The sequence below is a fragment of the Phyllopteryx taeniolatus genome, chromosome 14 (assembly GCF_024500385.1).
Source record: "Phyllopteryx taeniolatus isolate TA_2022b chromosome 14, UOR_Ptae_1.2, whole genome shotgun sequence".
In the NCBI taxonomy this organism is placed as follows: domain Eukaryota; kingdom Metazoa; phylum Chordata; class Actinopteri; order Syngnathiformes; family Syngnathidae; genus Phyllopteryx; species Phyllopteryx taeniolatus.
This window is the reverse complement of record NC_084515.1, coordinates 5671693-5690980: the sequence shown is the minus strand read 5'-3', so window position 1 is coordinate 5690980 and position 19288 is coordinate 5671693. Positions and strand designations below refer to the sequence as shown.

Below are 19288 nucleotides of genomic sequence, written 5' to 3'. Positions count from 1 at the left end.
TGCAAAGAGAAACTATGCAGTAAAATTAGAAAAACAGTTTAGCGGTAACGACTCTAAATCAGTCTCGCATGCATTACAATCGCTAACCAATTACAAGCGACGATCCCCCCAAGCTGAGAACAATAGTAGACTAGCCGACGACTTGAACACCTTCTACTGCAGATTTGAAAAGGACACTTTCACACCCCACATGCACACATCCGCACTACCAACCACAATCACACCTCTGACTTCTGCGTTAACCATCCACGAACAGGATGTGAGACGCATCTTCAAACAACAAAAGATTGACAAAGCGGCAGGCCCAGACCTTGTGTCCCCATCCTGCCTCAAAGTCTGCGCGGACCAGCTTGCTCCAGTCTTTCACACTGATCTTCAATAGATCTCTGGAACTGTGCGGAGTAGCATCCTGTTTCAAACGCTCCACCATCATCCCAGTCCCCAAGAAACCTGCAATCTCGGGTCTGAATGACGACAGGCCTGTCACCTTGACATCTGTGGTCATGAAGTCCTCTGTCCTCTCTTGCCATTAACTTCTTAAACAGCTAACTTACAATTCCATTGCAACATGCTGCCAATTTTCTGTCTTGAGTTTGTTGTCACATTTCTGTCGGGCCAATTATACATTACTTGTGCACTCACTGTAGTAGTCTTGCCACGCTGCAGTATTTGCATATCTGTTGTTGACCAATACTGGCCACTCAGGTGCCTGAGTAGCATCTGCACCATTTGCACAATCAACTGAGTAGTATCTGCAACATTTGCACAATCGACATTGTCCCAGATTATCGCACTACTGGTCACTTTAAACTGCATACATTTCTTGAAGTCTCGGCGCCCTTTGCACAATGGTCATTGCACCGGACTATTGCTCTAGTAGTCATTCAAACTGCTCTAATTTCTTGAGGACTCTGCATCCTTTTGCACAATTGTCAAAATAAATAAATAAATTATACCATCATTACCAGATTACGAGCAACCTTTTATTGCTCACTGACTGTTTTTCAATGTCTTTATGTCTCAAAAGTATTCTCTGTCAATTGATTGTCTGTTGTCGTAGTAGAGCGGTTCCACCTACCGGAGACAAATTCCATGTGTGTTTTTGACATACTTGGCAAATAAAGATGATTCTGATTCTGATTCTGATTTGGGGGACCCACTTGACAATTTAGCATCAATCGGCACCCTCAATGTACCCAATGAGTGTTACAATGACCGTGCCCAACAACTGTGCTTTGAAGTGATCTGCTTCTGTTGTCACCCAGCAGTACAAAAGCAACCCTTTCTTTCTTTTTTTTTTTTTTTCATATGACAATGGCTTGTCTTTTACTCTGTGATGTCACATGACCATCTATACAAGCCCTCATTGTTTTTCATTGAGAAATTCTCTATTCATGGGATACAGGTAGACTTGGAAACATTAACGCTATCTCTTTAATTTGCCAGTTTTAATATATGTTTAATGGAATATAAAGAATGCAATTTTAAAAGAGTCAGTAAAAGAAAACAATGTGGTTGCTTTCGACTCCCAAATAAAAGTGTTTTTTGACTGTACAGTATGACAGCATTGGACTTTTTGAAAAGGGTCTATCTATATCACAGCAATTGCACAATTGCACATCTTGTCATTCTGAAAGGTAAAGTCCCATTTTTACAAGGTTGTTGTGTTATTTACATCTAGCATAATGAAAGTGCAGAAAGTGTTGTTTTATATTCAGATTGTTAAGCGGGGTATACCGATAATCAGGACGAATTTGAGCATTTTCCCCCCTTACGATTACAATCAGAAAAGGCCTGATTATCGGATCAGTAAAAAAGATTCTCCTTAAGGATTATCCTTTAGTGCAGGGGGTGTTAAGAGGGATTTTCCTATTTCCTGTGTGGTGTGCTCGAGATGACCAACACAGCACACCACACAGGAAAATCCCACTATCAGAGCAGTAAGTACAGTACACACTTGACAATTTATTCCTTGTCACTCACATTTAAAACATTGGTTAACAAGTTGAAAATGAATGTGGGTACAATCTTAAAAAAAACAACAACAGATTTTACATGACGAAAATCTGAAACTGGCTACACATTAATTAGTGCCTTATGCCATCTAGTGGAAGAGCATTTAATTGTTCTGCCTGTCACTATACGTCGCTGGCATAGATGGTTGAACAAAGGTACATTATTTGTAGTAAATAAATGATTTTCGAACTAATTTAGTGAACTTTGATAATATATACACACCTAATGGTCTCTCACGGTAAACTAATGTACCGCACGCAGCACACTGGTTGGGAATCACACAATCACACAATCACACACACAGAAATGAAAACTTGTTCTTTTTAATATATTATATATATATTTTTTTTTTTTTTTTTTTTTTTGACCAGCCTTGGCATAAACCAAATTTTCACATGCAGAACAGAGAGACAAAAGAAGAAGACAAAAAAAGGTACAGTGATAGTTTACTCCTGCAGCCCTCAGATAAACCAGTATCGGGTTCATGACGTCACCAACTTTGCACAGAAGTGGCACACGCGCAAAGGAAGAGTCCATAACATTTAGATTCGGATCCTGATAAATGCAGATGCATTTATCTATTTTCACAGTTTGTCATTTTGCCAATCATTGCCAGTTCAGTGGTTTACACTGACATTTGATATACACAGTACAAGCCACTAGAGGTCATAGTAGTGATGCACAGTGCAAGACTAGAGCAGGGGTAATGGTAAGTCATAAATGGAATACGCTTATGTAAAACTCATTCGAATTCGTGGGTCATATTCGCCCCAGTTTGATCTCAAGTGGGCCGGTAGAGTATATTTGTGGCTTATAAGATATAAATAACAATTATTCAACATGTTACCCCATTATTTTCATGTAAATAAGTACACATATACACATAGTACACATAATATTCACATTTATTGATTACCTTGTTAGAAATCACGAGCTATTTTAAATTTCTTAACAAAAACAATTCCAATTTCTACAGTTTTCAGAATCATTTTCGCCCCCATTTACACTAGTGCAACTTAAAGATCACTGTGGATCTATGTAGGCCTACTGTATATACGTTTTATAAAACAACTTGTTAAGATCAAAAAATCATTTTAAATGTACATACATTTTCACATCTGGGAATCTTGACAACTTCCACTGAGACTCATCACACCATACAAACTAAAGTGGGCACTATTCAGACAGAGGGCGCAGTTAGCCACCAACTTTGGAAATGTATTCACAAAAATACAAGTTGTGGTAGTGCATGAAAACCAACAAAAGGCTTCAATCCTGAGTAGTATTGAATTTCTGAATGTCATTTAAGTGGTGAGTGGCCATTTAAATGGTCATCAGTGTGACCTCCAGTGAAGTACATTAGCAAGCAATTGGATTGAGAAATAGCAGTGGGTGTGTTCTGTATCCCGACAGGCTGGATTGGACCGCCTGATGGGCCGGTTGTGGCCCACGGACCGTATGTTTGACACACCTGGATGGAAGGACAACATTTTTCTCAAAGGACCTCATGTTGAGTGACTTGACAGTGATAAAACAAGACCTCGCATTGAGACGGAATGCAGGAGGTGGCGAAGGTACTCACAGTCTGTACGTAAGCAGAAGTACAGATAGCCTACTTGTTTAAAACAAAAAAAAACACTGGTAATAGAAGTACTGATCAACTGAACTCCTGTAATTAAGTCGAAGTAAAAAGTACAGACTGAAATATACTTAAATACAAAAGTAAAAATTTATTGTTAATGTCAATTATATACATATGAAATTGAAAACTTAAATGCTCTTGCCAATGGGTATGAATGTGAGTGTCATTAGTTGTTTGTCAATATGTGTCCTGCAGTTGGCTGGTGCCCAGTTCAGAGTGTAACTGGGCTCTCGCCCAAAGTCAGCTGGGATAGGCTCCAGCTCACCGTGACACAAGTGAGGATAAGCACTAGCGGACGACATCAAAATGTCTTTTTCTCCCCCCATCCTGCAGAATAATATGTTTTATATAATAGATATACCGATTGCAGGACAAACTACAAGACTGCATACTTATATGACTCACAAAAGTCTTTCACACACTTCTAACTTACAAGGTCGGATTGCCTGATGTGGTGCATGATTGCTTCATTACCTCTGTGACTCACAGCTCAGAAATCCATATACACACATGTACGCACGCATGCACACACACATGAAGAAAACTATAACTTCTTCCTGTACCTAGACAGCAACTCAGTAGACATCTTTCTATCTCTGTGGACATGCTGAAACGTGGCACACAGCATTTAGAACTTCAAACATGTTGGCTCTCTTTCAATATATAAGGGGTGTGTTCAAACATTTTATTTACATGCCCTGAGATAACCGCTGCTGTTTTCATTTGATGCGAACAAATAAAAACTATTAACATGACAGGTAGGGTTACAGGGTGTATTGCCAAAGTGCCCTGACATGTCGCATTGTCCCACATGCGTTTGGGAGATTTTGTTATGGTCCAATAAAACCAAGTTTGAACTTTTTGGCTATAATTCCAAAAGATCGGTTTGGCACAAACACAACACTACTCATCAGCAAAAGAACACCATACCTCAAGTGAAGCATGGTGGTGGCGGCATCATGCTTTGTTTTTCTTCAGCTGGAATCAGGGCCTTGGACAATGTAGGGGAATTCTGAACATTTCAAAACAATAGTCAGTGTTAGAACAAAACCTTCAGGGTTTTGTTGACAGCAAAAGAGTCAGAAAAAGCATACTAAAGCATCAAATATTTATCTGGTGTTCATCAGAGGCGCTTTAAGTAGTGGGAGGTGTGTGCTGACTCCCATTTAAAATGAGTTTAAATGTGATTGGTTAATTCTGAACACAGCCACATCTCATTTAACAGAGGTTATGCACACTTGTCCAACAACATTATCTCATTTGTTTATTTATTATTTCTCCTCTCAAAAACGATTTTAATTATTTTTTTCATTTGACTAGTACAGGTGAAAAAAGTTTCAAGAGAGTTAAGTAAGTGAGTACATCTTATTGCTACAGCACTTTTCACAGCAAGGACTCACGTAGCTACGCATCACGTAGATGTATAATACTTTGGTTAGTAGTTTTGGTTAAGGCAGCTTTGGAAAATAATGGTGGGGGCAGAAACTATTGACACTGGACATTTGTACTCACTTTTGTTGCCAGCGGTTTTGACATTAATGGCTGTGTGTTGAGTTATTTTGACGGCACACTGAACTGAACACAGATTACATTGTCCCATGATAAGATTTTAAAGAAGAGAACAACATGAGGAACATATTTTAAGTCTGGAAGCGATCGAACCTAAATGGTGGATATGAAGAGATTTGTGAGAGAGAGTGAAAATCAGTTGCTGCAGATGCAAATAAATGAAGCCACATATCGTGTCTTTGTTTTCACTTTGGCAACATAACAGTTTTAACTGTTTCAAAAACACATTTGACGCATGGGAAATGTATCTTTTAAGCCTGTGTTCACTACATATGAACAGTTACAACTCCACTGTGAAAAACAATTCAAATTAAATACAGTACTGTACTATTGGTTGTACTTCATTTTATTGTATTGTTTCCATGCACACAGTAGCTGTTATCTTATTTGACACATCTGGCTGTGACTGTGCTGGACAGACATTCAGACGAGCAAACATGCTGCTTTTATAGTTATCAATAAGCAATCACATGATAATTACTAATCCTGGTAAAGCTAATTAAGTTCTGTGTTGTTCCCCACCTCAAAAGTGATCCTTGCAAACTATCTTATTTAATTTCCATGTAAAGAAAAAAATACAAACCCCAAGTTGCACATTGTGTAAAACCTAAATAAAAACAGAATACAATGATTTGTAAATTCTTTTCAACCTATATTCAATTGGATATACTACAAAGACAACATATTTAATGTTCAAATTGATGAACGTTATTGTTTTTTGCGAAATATTCTCTCATTTTGAATTTGATGCCTATAACACGTTCCCCAAAAGCTGGGACAGGGGCAATTAAAGTGAGCTTGTATTATGTACTTGTACGTGACAAAATGTGGTAAAACAATGTGAATTGTCCTGTTTAAGCCAGTCCACAAAACAAACAACAAAAAACAATTCAACTTTTGCTTGCTTCGTTTTTCTTTTCTTTTTGGAAATGGGTTCTACATCCCCTAGTTTGTAATTGTCCCAAAATAGTTAAAAAATGATTCAGCACAAGTTTGTTTAAATACTTCCCAGGAGGTCGTTAAACACATTACTGTCCTGGAAAATGCCATGTAACGTTGACTAAGCCCAACAAAGGTCACCTGACTGAGCAAGGGGCGTGGCAACACAGAAGCTCTATAAATGAAAGCATGCCAAGAATTTCCTCATCAGCGTACACAGACCTCATCCAGGAAAGAGCAACACTCCCAGACCAAACCCGCCATGCGCAGATCATGCACGCTGCTCTCCTCCTTGCTACTCCTGATCTCTGGCTCCAGCTCAGGGGAGTGTAGGCCTCAACAGGCTGGGGAGCGAACACTCGATGCGGACAATGAGAAGGTCCAACTAGTGGAGGCGGTCAAGGCGGGAATCCTAAACTCACTTGGCATGGACAAAGAACCCGAGATCACCCAAAAGGCCTCCGAGCGAGATTTGAGTAGGATGTATCGGCTGTACTGGGAAAAACTGAGGGAGATGAGAGGAAATTCCAGCCAGTCGACTGGAGGAACCACGTCGAAGGTGCTTTTCCCAGCTACAGGTGAGCGCCGTGTAGTAGGAGCTTGTGACTAACACACCTGAGTGAAAGGAACGTGTGAGTGGGAGTAGAAAGGAAAGTTCATTCATGAAATCTTATCATGTGAGTTTACCCGTAAAAAGCCCAAGAAAGCAAACATATCTGCTCCCCTGTGCAATGTTCCACTGTGCCTGCTGTTATTTATTACATATCCTGGTTCTTTTGTTATTTTTTATCCATCCACCCATCCATTCATTTTCTGAGCCGCATATCTCACAAGGGTGTGCTGGAGCCTATCCCAGCTATCATCAGGCAGGAGGCGGGGTACACCCTGAACTTGTTGCCAGTCAATCGCAGGGCACATACAAACAAACAACCATTCGCACTCACATTCACACCTAGGGGCAATTTAGAGACTTCAATTAACCTACCATGCATGTTTTTGGGATGCGGGTGGAAACTGGAGTGCCCGGAGAAAACCCACGCAGGCACGGGGAGAACATGCAAACTCCACAAAGGCTCCAGCCCGGTCCTCAGAACTGTGAGGCAGACACTCTAACCAGTCGCCCACCATGCCGTTATTTTTTATTATTTAAAATATATTTTTTTTTACATGTAAAACTATTCCACCCTGCCTCTTTTATATTTATTCACGGTCAGTATAGTATTATACTGCATTTAGTATAATGTCAGATATAGAATGTGAGTGTGAAAGGCTTTTTTTAAATTTTATTTAGAATGGTGGTTTTTTACACAACTTATATTGCAGCAGCACCATGCAATGACAGTAAAGACTTTCTATTCTATTCTACATTCCTACTGACATTTACAAAATGTGACAGGCACACCTTGCATCCGATTTATTTGTACATATATATTTGGAAGTGCTTTGGGAATACAGTGAAATTAAAAACTTCACACATTCCTATGCTTTCTTTCTATTGTAGTGCCAATAAAAGCACCTCAAGGGGAGGAACCGCTACCGTTGCTCCCTGGTCAGCACATGCAGTGGTACAGAGCTGTTTTCCATAAGAACCCAAGTATTCAAATGGAGGCCATTCTAACCCGAGCTGAGCTCAAGGTTTCCAGGCACAGTCTAATACATCCAACACATTCTGATTTAAGGCAGATTAAAGTTCAAGTCAAACGCCTGGAGGTGGGGAACTTAACTGGATGGACACACATGGACCCTCACGTTGATGTCTCACTCATGCAAAATGTGACGATGGACATCAGCACAAAAGTGACAAAGTGGATGAGAACAGATGATACGTCATTGGTTGTGAACGTAAGGATGGCAATGGGTGAAGGCGACCCAACTATATCTTTGGAATTAGACTTAATTCAGCCCAAAGTGGCAAAGAATCGAAGGCTGCCTCGCTCCAACACGGAGGACGAGTGTAACGAACAAGGCTGGTGCTGCCGCAAATCCATCAACGTGTCGTTCAAAGACATTGGCTGGACCGACTGGATCGTGGCCCCCACTGAGTACACCATGCACTTGTGCGACGGCACGTGCCCGCACAACTACAAGCCAGCCACCATGCACACGCAGGTCAAGTCTCGCCTGCACCAGATCCTGAAGGGCGGCTCGCCTCGGCCTTGCTGTGTGCCGGCATCCTACGAGCCCATGGTCCTCATGTACTACGACAGCAGGGGAAAGTTGAAACTGACACCTTTTGATGACCTGATTGTCACTAAATGTCACTGTGCCTAAGGCAGACAAAGTTAATGACTATTGGAGCTACTTTTGTTTTTGCTGGCTGGATTTTTATGGTTTCTTTGAATGTTTTATTTATTGAAAGTTCTATTTATTGTCCTAAACCATATTAATGTCTCAAGTGGACTATTGCCGTTGTTACGTAATTGTATCAAGCAGTGTTTCCTAAACTTTATTGAGCCAAGGCACATATTTTACACTAAAGAAATCCCGTGGTGAGCTGTGCATTTTGGTACCTGGGCCTTCAGTAAGGACTTACCTGACATAAGCCACCTCCGAAAACTACCACCATCATGTCGCAATTGTAGAAACCATTAATACTATTCAGAATAACAGCACGCTACTGTGCCACACACATCACCTAGAGCAGTTCAGAATTATCCATCCATCCATCCATTTTCTGAGCCGCTTGTCCTCACTAGGGTCGCGGGCGTGCTGGAGCCTATCCCAGCTGTCATCGGGCAGGAGGCGGGGTACACCCTGAACTGGTTGCCAGCCAATCGCAGGGCACATATAAATAAACAACCATTCACACTCACAGTCATGCCTACGGGCAATTTAGAGTCTCCAATTAATGCATGTTTTTGGGATGTGGGAGGAAACCGGAGTGCCCGGAGAAAACCCACGCAGGCACGGGGAGAACATGCAAACTCCACACAGGCGGGGCCGGGGATTGAACCCGGGTCCTCAGAACTGTGAGGCTGACGCTCTAACCAGTCGGCCACCGTGCCGCCCAGTTCAGAATTAATAAAACATTTTTCTAATAACATGGCCAAAACATCCATCCATCCATTTTCTGAGCCGCTTCTCCTCACTAGGGTCGCGGGCGTGCTGGAGCCTATCCCAGCTGTCATCGGGCAGGAGGCGGGGTACACCCTGAACTGGTTGCCAGCCAATCGCAGGGCACATACAAACAAACAACCATTCACACTCACAGTCACACCGACAGGCAATTTAGAGTCTCCAATTAATGGATGTTTTTGGGATGTGGGAGGAAACCAGAGTGCCCGGAGAAAACCCACGCAGGCACGGGGAGAACATGCAAACTCCACACAGGCGGGGCCGGGGATTGAACCCCGCTCCTCAGAATTGTGAGGCTGACGCTCTAACCAGTCGGCCACCGTGCAGCCGACTAAACAATGTAAATTAAATGAATCATACTCATCAGATATAGTGATGAATAAAGACAGTGGTACCTTGAGATACGAGTTAAATGTATTCCGTCACCATGCTCGTAACACCAAATGATCTTTCCCCATTGAAAAAAATGGAAATGCCATTAATCCGATCCAGCTACCCCAAAAATCTTTGTAGTGTGTGTTTTTTAAAAAGGAAAATAGCACTCTATAATATTGTACTTTATAAAAGATACATTAATGATGTAATTCAGTAAAAGATAACGAAATTTAAGTTTTGCCACATTTTTTGTTACAATTCAATGGACATTGTGCTGCTCCGTTGGTATGTGCAGCTTGGCCATTGGGTGCAGTATAATGCAGACATGAAAATAAATGGAGATGTTCACAACCAAACTCAGTAAGCTGCAGTCATATTTGTTGTTTTTCACAGACAATATTTATGTGAGTATTGTCTGTTTTTTGGGCCACTCATATCTCAAGGCAGCGCTGTAGTGTGCAATTGGGGCCTGTTTATTGAACACAAAGCTATTGTTCTGTTGTATGAATGGCAGCAGGTGGATTCACAGGTTAATTGTACCTTCTGCTATCTTGTGAAAGAGCATTTAATTGTTCTGCCTGTCACTATACATCAGTGAAATAGATACAGGGATTATTAATAAATGAATTATTTTTAATGAATAAATAATTTCCATTGCATGGCACAGTGGTTGGGAGTCACTGCTATAAAATACTTTTTCATATTTTATTGTCATTTATGTTGGGAGGTATTGTAATATAACAAACTTATTTTAAATTTGTATTTCAATGTAATTTTTATTTATCAATACTGACCTGTTGCACTTGAATTTACAGTATCAACAAGGACATTTCATAATAAACATGCGGGAAATAAATGACTTGTTGCCTATGCCATTATCAAATGAATTCAGTACTTTATGAAGGTCAGGGTGTGTTGGCACGGGAAATCAGCTTGATCATTTATATAGTATCTCCTATGAATGACCCTGACACGGCTTTGACTGTAGCCTTGACCTTGGCGCGGGACGTAGACGATTAGATGTTAGAAAATAAAGTGAAAAGTTCAAGGGGTTGAACTTAGTAGAAAAGTGCACGGAAAGTTAAGCACTATTACATATAAAACTGACTTTGTTTTACATCAACAACAACAAAAGGCAATGAATAGACTGCAATTTTTCACTTGAACAAAATGACAAACTGGCTATGGGCTACTAGAGCTTCTGTTTAATTAAATTTATATTTAGACAGATCTTTTGGAAATTAAATAAAAAAAATTGAGCACGTATGTAAAGTACAGTATTTTATTTTATATTTTATTTATAATGTAATTACAACTAATGATTTCATAACATTTAGAAAATGTGTTTTTTTTAATTTTACTGTATTATTTACAATAAATCAATTGAACAATAATGAGATATATATTTAAAAAGGAATACAAATCAATACTTTTTAGAAAATATACAGGGTGGGTGAAAAGTAACAAATTGCTTATAGAATGTTTAGTATTACTTAAGTTATGAAAACATTTTAGACAACACTAATGGAGATTTCTTGTCTGTCTTTCTTTCCTGTGAATATACGACATCCTTGACATCATTCAAAAGGTTGTTCATTTCTCTTGAGGAAACTAGTTAATGCCAACTGATTTTCTTTCATTTTCCTATGTAATAAAGAACATATACAGTATCATTTGCTGAAATAAATTTGTCAGTAATATGGACTTTACTACAATGACTTTCTAATGTCGAGTTGCTTTTCCTCCAGCCTGTATATAACAAAATTATATGCAGGGTAAAAAGTAAAATAAAACATTATTTAATAAACATAAAACATTTTTAAAAAGTTACGTTAATGCAACATATAATCCAGGATATTTGATCACATAAAATCTCGGTGGGCCGTACTTTGCCCACCCATTGTAGGTACTGTAAATCGAAATTTGTTGAATTTCTCATGTTATTTCTTGTTATCCGAAAACATAAAATTATGACTTGGGCAACTATTAACTATTAGGCAGAGGAAATCTTTCAAAGACTAATGTTTAATGGCTGTAGTAGTAGCTAAGAAGTGTGAACATAATGCCCTTACTTTTTCTCACAGTGAGGGTGATTCATCTAAAAAAAGAAAAAAAAAAAAAAAAAAAAGAGAAAAAAAAATGGCAAGATGTGTACCCTCCATCCATCCATTTTCTGAGCCGCTTATCCTCACAAGGGTCACGGGAGTGCTGGAGCCTATCCCAGCTATCTTTCATTGAAATTGAAACAAAAACTCCAAAGTGCTTTCTTGATCCAACAGTAACATTACCACAGTGTGTGGTACTTTCCCATCTGCATGGATTGATCCAAATACACCAATCATCATCAGCAAGTTGCATATCAAGTGGCTCTTATTCTTACGTATGGTTTGTTCAGCAAGCTATATGGTTCATGGAGAGAAAGAGTCTATATATTAAAACAAATTTTTTTAAGATTGTCATGTCTGGTCTTATAATTGTGGAACAATATAGACGTCGTCATCTCGGGAGTCCGGGAGAATGTAAAGGTTACATGCAGGATCGTTGCTGTATATTGCATCATCGGGTGAATCACACTGCAAGTACAAATCCTCGGCGGGTACACAAGGTGGCCTGTGGAGAAACAATGAGCAGTTATGTAAATTTCAAAAGTACCAACAAAACCATTTGGGCAAATATTAGGTCACAAGCATCCATCCATCCATCTATTTTCTGAGCCGCTTCTCCTCACTAGGGTCGCGGACGTGCTGGAGCCTATCCCAGCTATCATCGGGCAGGAGGTGGGGTATACCCTGAACTGGTTGCCAGCCAATCGCAGGGCACATACAATCAAACAACCATTCACACTCACATTCACACCTACGGGCAATTTAAAGTCTTCAATTAACTTACCATGCATGTTTTGGGGGTGTGGGAGGAAACCGGAGTGCCCGGAGAAAACCCACGCAGGCACGGGGAGAACATATAAACTCCACACAGGCGGGGCCGGATTTGAACCTTGGTCCGCAGAACTGTGAGGCAGATGTGCTAACCAGTACGTGCCGCCCAAATACTTTGTTATTGTACTAATTAAGTAGATTTTACAGGTATCTCTACTTAGCTTTGTCATGGGTGTGTGTTCTGGTTTGAGTCTTGCCCCTGTCTCGTACACACCGGCTCCTGAGAGCATCTTCACCACCTGTGCCTCGTTCACCCTAATTACCCCTTGCATTTAACCTCGTGTCTTATTCTTTCTCGTCGCCAGTTCATTGTACCTTGTCGTCGCGCTCCAGCATTCCTTCTTTCCACGTCACAGACTCACAGTAAGACTAGACCCTGTTCCGATTATCGACCGCGCCTTTTTGCCTCACGTTTTTGGATACTGTTGCCTTTTTTGGATTACCTGCCTGTGTACTGACCTCTGCCCGTATGTTAAACCTCTCTTTTTGAAACTGTCCATTTGTTTTGGAGTCATGCATTTTTGGGTCCTATCCTCTGTTCCGTTCATGACAAGCTTGGATTTATTTTTCAGACAACTATTTATTTTACTCCCTAAAATTGAAAAAAAGATGTCTTACTTTCTACTCCTTTGTAGAAAGGCCCGTGAGATTTGTTGCCCCCACCTCCCACCTCCGCGGATAATGACAACAGTAAAAAAGACAGCGGTAAACTCAACTGCTGTTGAGATCTTGGCTTGATTGACATCTTAGTGGCTTTTAAAGGGCCCCCAGGGGACAGTAGCCACATGGAAGAATATCAACCAGGAAGTATGATGATAACAGATTATGAGATGCTTTACCTTTATTTAACCAGGAAGAGTCATTTTGAGATTCAAACTCTTTTATAAGGGGTTCCTGGCCAAGGTGTGCCCCACACTAGTTCTTCATAAAATATACATGAACAGGGGCGTTGAAGTAGGGGGGAAAGGGGACAACTGTCCCAGGACCATGAATATTTGGGTGGGCCCCTGGCTGTCTGGGAGGGGGCACAAATTCCCTCCTCATCAATAAATAATATCTGGAAGGAAAAATTCATCTGTCCGCACACCCACCTCCATGTTCTCCAGTCATGGCCTTATTTTGTCTACTTGTTAACATTAGCTAATTTACCTTTTTTTTTTTTTTTTTTGTTAATCATTTCACAACCTTAAAGCTGTGGGACCATGTTTTTGATAGCATGTCCAGTTCCCCACCCCCCCTTCTCAGTACAAGCACAAGGTTTTTATATACAGTGCCAAAAGTTGCTTACAATTGACAGTAAAGAAAATTCCTTTATTTCTGCACTTAAAGTCCCTGTAAAGTGAAAATAAATACGACACACCATAGAGAAGAGTGTTGCTAACAACTCTGCCAAATTTGAATTACTCCAACTACAACTTCCAATAGAATCTTTCTTATACTTACACACAACTACATATTTAAGATATAAAAATATATCTGCTTTAAGCCACCGGTGGCTGGAATATATCCCACCGGGCCATATGGCACTTTCCCATGTGCATCACGTGGTGCCACTTTAGCCACACAATACCCCAAAATGCTATGTAGCCACAATTGTGTACTACATAGTTCTCAGTCCTTGCATATGTTTTCAGCAGTTCAAACATGTATAATGTATTTAGAAACTAAATCTCTGAATTCACTTTACATGGTCTTGAAGTATTTAAGTACATTTCAGTCTATTTCTTTTTTTGTTGTTTACTGCAAGTAAAGGAGTTGTATCAATATTCCTATTTACTAGTCTTTTTCACACAAGTATCTGTACTTCTACTTAAGTACAGAGTGTGAGTACTTTAATGGTTTTCCTTTCCCTAGTTGTGTTCTTAAACCTTCAGTCATCAGCTGCTTTGTTTGACTAAAAGATGACTAAGGCCATATTCAGTCCAAACGGGGCTTTTTCTCTCGAACACAAGGCAAATAGGGAAATCGCATCACACAAAATGTTTCTTCATCTGTTTCTGTTCCGTTCCGGGGCTGTACTTCACTTTCACATGTCACACTTTCTGAGTGTACATAATTGTGTAAAAAGAGAATAGGACACCTGCTCTGAGGGCTGGCGCAGCTTTTCTGGCTGGTCAAGTTTTCATAGATGGGGGTATTCTCGATTGACTTTGTTCTGACCATGCCGGCGTACTGATGGTCCCACTGGGGCGTTGCTGCGCAATCCTTCTTTTGGCTTTTTCTTTGACCCAATAGTGGCAGACTCCATTTCTTCTTACAGAATTTGACCATGATGGTAACAGCAATGGCAACCAGCATCAGAAAGAAGAGTGTTAGGCCCACGGCGAGACCTACGGGGGAATTAGGGCCGGCACATGTGGTGCCGTTTCCAGGGACACAAGTGTTATTCACCTGCATGACCTGCAAAGAAGAAAAACAAAAAAAAGTAAGTCACCATTTACCTTTGGCCCCCTGAAAGTTTGGCACAATTTTCAGACTTTTGTTCCAAACTAGTCCTCCACCATAAAAACAATACTCAAATACAGGGGCAAGTATGTAATATAGTGGCGCAAGTATTAGGCCCGCCGCACACCGAGTGAACATGACTGAACTGGACAATTGCTGGGAAAAACAAAAATACAGTTGGCGACTCACACCCACACAACAGGCAATTGACCCTCGCACATATACCAACCCACTGCAATGAAAAAAACGCAATTCCTGATGTTCTTTCCAGGAAACAACCTTTTGAGGTGCCACATTACTGTACTGTGTTTTTTTTGTTGTTGTAGTGAACCACAAAAACATGGTGCGATTGTCAAGGATGAAGCGGATTGCCCTGGCCGCTGTCGCAGTATAATATTAAACAAAGAGAGCAAACGGGTGAGAAATAAAAGCAAGAGTGGATATTTAAGAGGCTGTTGGCAATGCTCACCCCATTCACTGACGGCAGTTGTGCATTTCGTCGACAGATACTCTCCACAGGTACATACAAAATTATAACTATAGTCAAGTACGTAGTATTGTAAAAAAAACAACAGCTTGGCAGCAGCCATCTTCGCACCCAGAAACACAATTTTTATTGTGAAAGTCGCCATGGCATTTTTGATTGACTGTTGCATCTGTGACATCACGCTGTGATTCAAAATTTAGAATCACGGCCAAACTAGTGGCTGACAGTCAGCCACTCATGACAACTAGTTGCTAAAAACCTCACACTGTGCATGACAGTTCAGTGTCGTTCGGTCGCTCAGCATGTGGCTGGCATTAGGATTCCCACACTGAACATATTAGGTAAGGTAATTGGTATATAACCACACACGGGTATGAGCAGAACCCAAACAGAGTACACCAAACCACAGTAAGCCCAAGCGTCTCTGCAGACTTGGGAAGGGTACGAGAGCCTGGACATCTAATGTTCCGCAATCCACTGGCAGCACAATAGGGAAACTCGCACTCCGTTGTCATCGCAGCACAACACCAAACAGCCACGTGGACAGGCAAACAGAAAGCAGGAAGGGCCAAGGCAGAACCTATAGTCAGGCACAGAAGGCTGAGATGATAACCAGGAAAACGATGAGGCAGGAAGGTCAGAGGCAGGCAGAGTCAACAACGAGAGATCAATCCAAAGAGGAGTGCTGGAGAGTTTTGCATGAGAGTGAAATAATTTGGCAAAAAGAAAGTATGCAGGAGAGGCTAGGAAGAGTGGAACAGTGGAAAGGTGAATGGAAAAACACTGAGAGCACTCGGGTACTGTAAAACATACATCCATCCATTTTCAACACCGCTTATCCTGTTTAGGGTCACGGGGCGCTGGAGCCTATCCCAGCTGACTTCGGGCAAAAAGCGGTAACAAAAAACGCTTGTAATATATCTCAATATTTTTATAAGTGGAGACAATTTGGAATTTGGTATTTTAGCAAGAAACACAAAGTCGATGCACACTCTCGCAGGCCACATAAAATTACGTGGTGGGCCGGATCTGGCCCCCGGGCCACCAGTTTAACACCTGTGCACTACACAATCAGTGACCTTACTGTAAAACAATGGAGCCCAATTGTGATATGTCTAATACTGTACGTAAATGCAGCTCAGGCCTGGTAAGCACATAAAAGTAATCAGGCTGTTTTTGTCCCAATTTTGCCTCTGCACGACTAAAGATGACAAACACCAGACTATCTTATGTCTTATATGATTTTCCCATAAGATTATCCTGTCGTTTGAGGTGTGTTCAGAGTGAATTTCTCACGATTATAGGGTCCGAAACTGGTCAGGGCCGACAATTTTATTTATTTTTTTATATTAAACGTGTTCAATATTTATGACAGAAACTTTTCATATCGGGAAAGCTGACGTCTCCCAAAACATGACTCCGTCAATTGTGATGTGAAACGGAATATAGCGACCTGACTGAGGAACAAGGCAACGGGCGTAAATAATAATAATATATATATTTTTTAAATTAAAAAAACATGCCCTACCCAAAGTCGTATTTTGTATTTGTGGATTCACTAGATGGCAAGAAGTATTTTCCAAAATCTTTACTGAAAACATCACCATTCACGCCCACCTCCGGTCCCTTTGGCAACACTCAAGAAACATCGGCAGAATTATTTTCTATCCTGCAGTAGTGTTCTTGACATAATTCTAAAAAATATGGAGATTGAGACAAATTGTTCTGGAGTGAATTTCTATAGGTTGGCAGCTCTGAATTCATAGCCATAAATGCAGTTTTAATAATAATTATCATAATAATCTTCAGATGGAGCCAAATAAATAACAAATGATTTTAACAGTGAACCACAGCTATTAGCAGGGACTATGGACTGAGCCCTGCTGCAAATAGTAAAAATCTGCTAGTAATTGGCGCTACTCTGTAAAAAGGTTAATAACTGTCTATAGAAGCCACAAGATGGCGAACACTTTCACTGCTTTCCCATGAGCACAAAAAGAACTAATAACAGAAGATAGGTACCCCAAAACATTTCATGAAAAGACAAATTCGCGAATGCCAAAACGCAGATATGCACTGGTATTGGGAGTTTTTATAGCATGATAATTCACACTGTTCAAAGGATTGCTGTTGCACTTGTATACATCATGTTACAGTTTCCTTAAAAGGAAAGATTGAAGCTGTTGAAGTTTCATTTTAAAAAGTCGTTACATGAATTCCTGTTTACATAAAAGATAAGCACTTTGTTCTCTATTCTGTTCCCTTAGTGTACACCGAACCGAACCATGACCTTAAAACCAAGGTACATACCGAACTGTGATTTTTGGCGTACTGTTACACCACTGGACAATCTACATTTCATGTATATGGTTTCTCCATTTTAACTGGCTGTCCAATATGGCCCGTAATGAAAAACTTTGACACCCACTGTGTAATCAAAAGAAAATTATAAACAAGATCTGTATTTTTTACATTTAAATTGTACTTGTTAAGTTCTCACTACCTTTTCTTCTCCTATCATGTTGCTCTAAGACCAGAAGAGAGATCATTAAAGCCTGTTTTTATCAAACATTCTGCCTTTACAAAGAGTATAATGCTCAGTTTTGATTGACACTGTAGCTGTCGTTTGCCAAATTTGACATTCGTCTTAAATACATTAAGAAAATGACAACCAATTTAGATGATAATAATCTTATAGGGCGGCACAGTGGTGACTGGTTAGAGCGTCTACCTCCCAGTTCTGAGGACCGGGGGTTCGATCCCCGGCCCCGCCTGTGTGGAGTTTAGATGTTCTCCCCGTGCCTGCGTGGGTTTTCTCCGGGCACTCCGGTTTCCTCCCACATCACAAAAAACGTGCATGGTAAATTAATTGACAACTCTAAATTACCCGTAGGTGTGAATGTGATTACAAATGGTTGTTTGTTTCTATGTACCCTGCGATTGGCTGGCAACCAGTTCAGGGTGTACCCTGCCTCCTGCCCGATGATAGCTGGGATGGGCTCCAGCACGCCCGCGACCCTCGTAAGGAGAAACGGCTCAGAAAATGGATGGATGAATAATCTTATAGGGCCTAATTTTAACTCGATTTTTGTTCTTCTGAAAGTCACTTCTTTTCATCGGTATTCACGTTACCACACATAAAAGGTTCACTTGCTGAAACTGCCTTTAATGCTCAATTAAATAGATGAATACATTCTGTAATTGTTGTATTGGCAGGACATCAAGTACAGCAAGTGCAAGACTTTTTTTCTTGGCCTAGAGATTCAAAATAAACAGCCACCTTACCGCTTGAGACGCCAAAGTCGAGAGTTGTGAGCAAAGTTGTGCAGTTTGTCTTAAAACCCACACTTGCAACAGAGTGGTTCCTCTTTTCTGATATCATAGAAGTGGGGGATGGAGAAGAAGAAGCTATAATCAGATTTCCTGTAAGAGCTATTAACCACATAATTCAATATAATGCAACAGCTCTTTACTTACACCCCTTCTACAAGTGCATCGTCATGTTTGGTGTATTTTAAATATGACTCACTTGATGTTATTATTATATGCAGTATAATCTCTCGAGAGGAAATTATTGAATGAATATAATGTGAGTTTTTTTCAGAAAAAAATGAAGTGAGTACTTGAAGGGGACGATTGCTTGACTGGGTAAAAGGCAAATCTGCAACCTTGTATTTGCTTCACTAATCCACAGCATGCTTTGAGACAGATATGAGTAGGACGTTTATCTCCCCCTATTGACAGTCTCTCCAAACAGTCTAGCATTGGTTCATACATCTGATGTTATGAACATATGTAAAAATG

General features: G+C 40.4%; 1 protein-coding gene and 1 long non-coding RNA gene across 2 annotated transcripts; both read left to right on the top strand.

Moving 5' to 3' along the window:
- Window positions 1-6332: 6332 nt before the first annotated feature.
- On the top strand, window positions 6333-10475 carry LOC133489170 (growth/differentiation factor 8). Its single transcript, XM_061798003.1, has 2 exons — window positions 6333-6744; window positions 7668-10475. The coding sequence occupies exons 1-2, from the start codon at window positions 6348-6350 to the stop codon at window positions 8435-8437; spliced, it is 1167 nt and encodes a 388-aa protein (XP_061653987.1). The 5' UTR covers window positions 6333-6347; the 3' UTR covers window positions 8438-10475.
- A 1750-nt stretch (window positions 10476-12225) lies between these two features.
- On the top strand, window positions 12226-18759 carry LOC133489171 (uncharacterized). Its single transcript, XR_009791839.1, has 3 exons — window positions 12226-12915; window positions 14813-14977; window positions 15324-18759. It is a non-coding gene; the product is annotated as an uncharacterized LOC133489171 (long non-coding RNA).
- The last annotated feature ends 529 nt before the right edge of the window (window positions 18760-19288 follow it).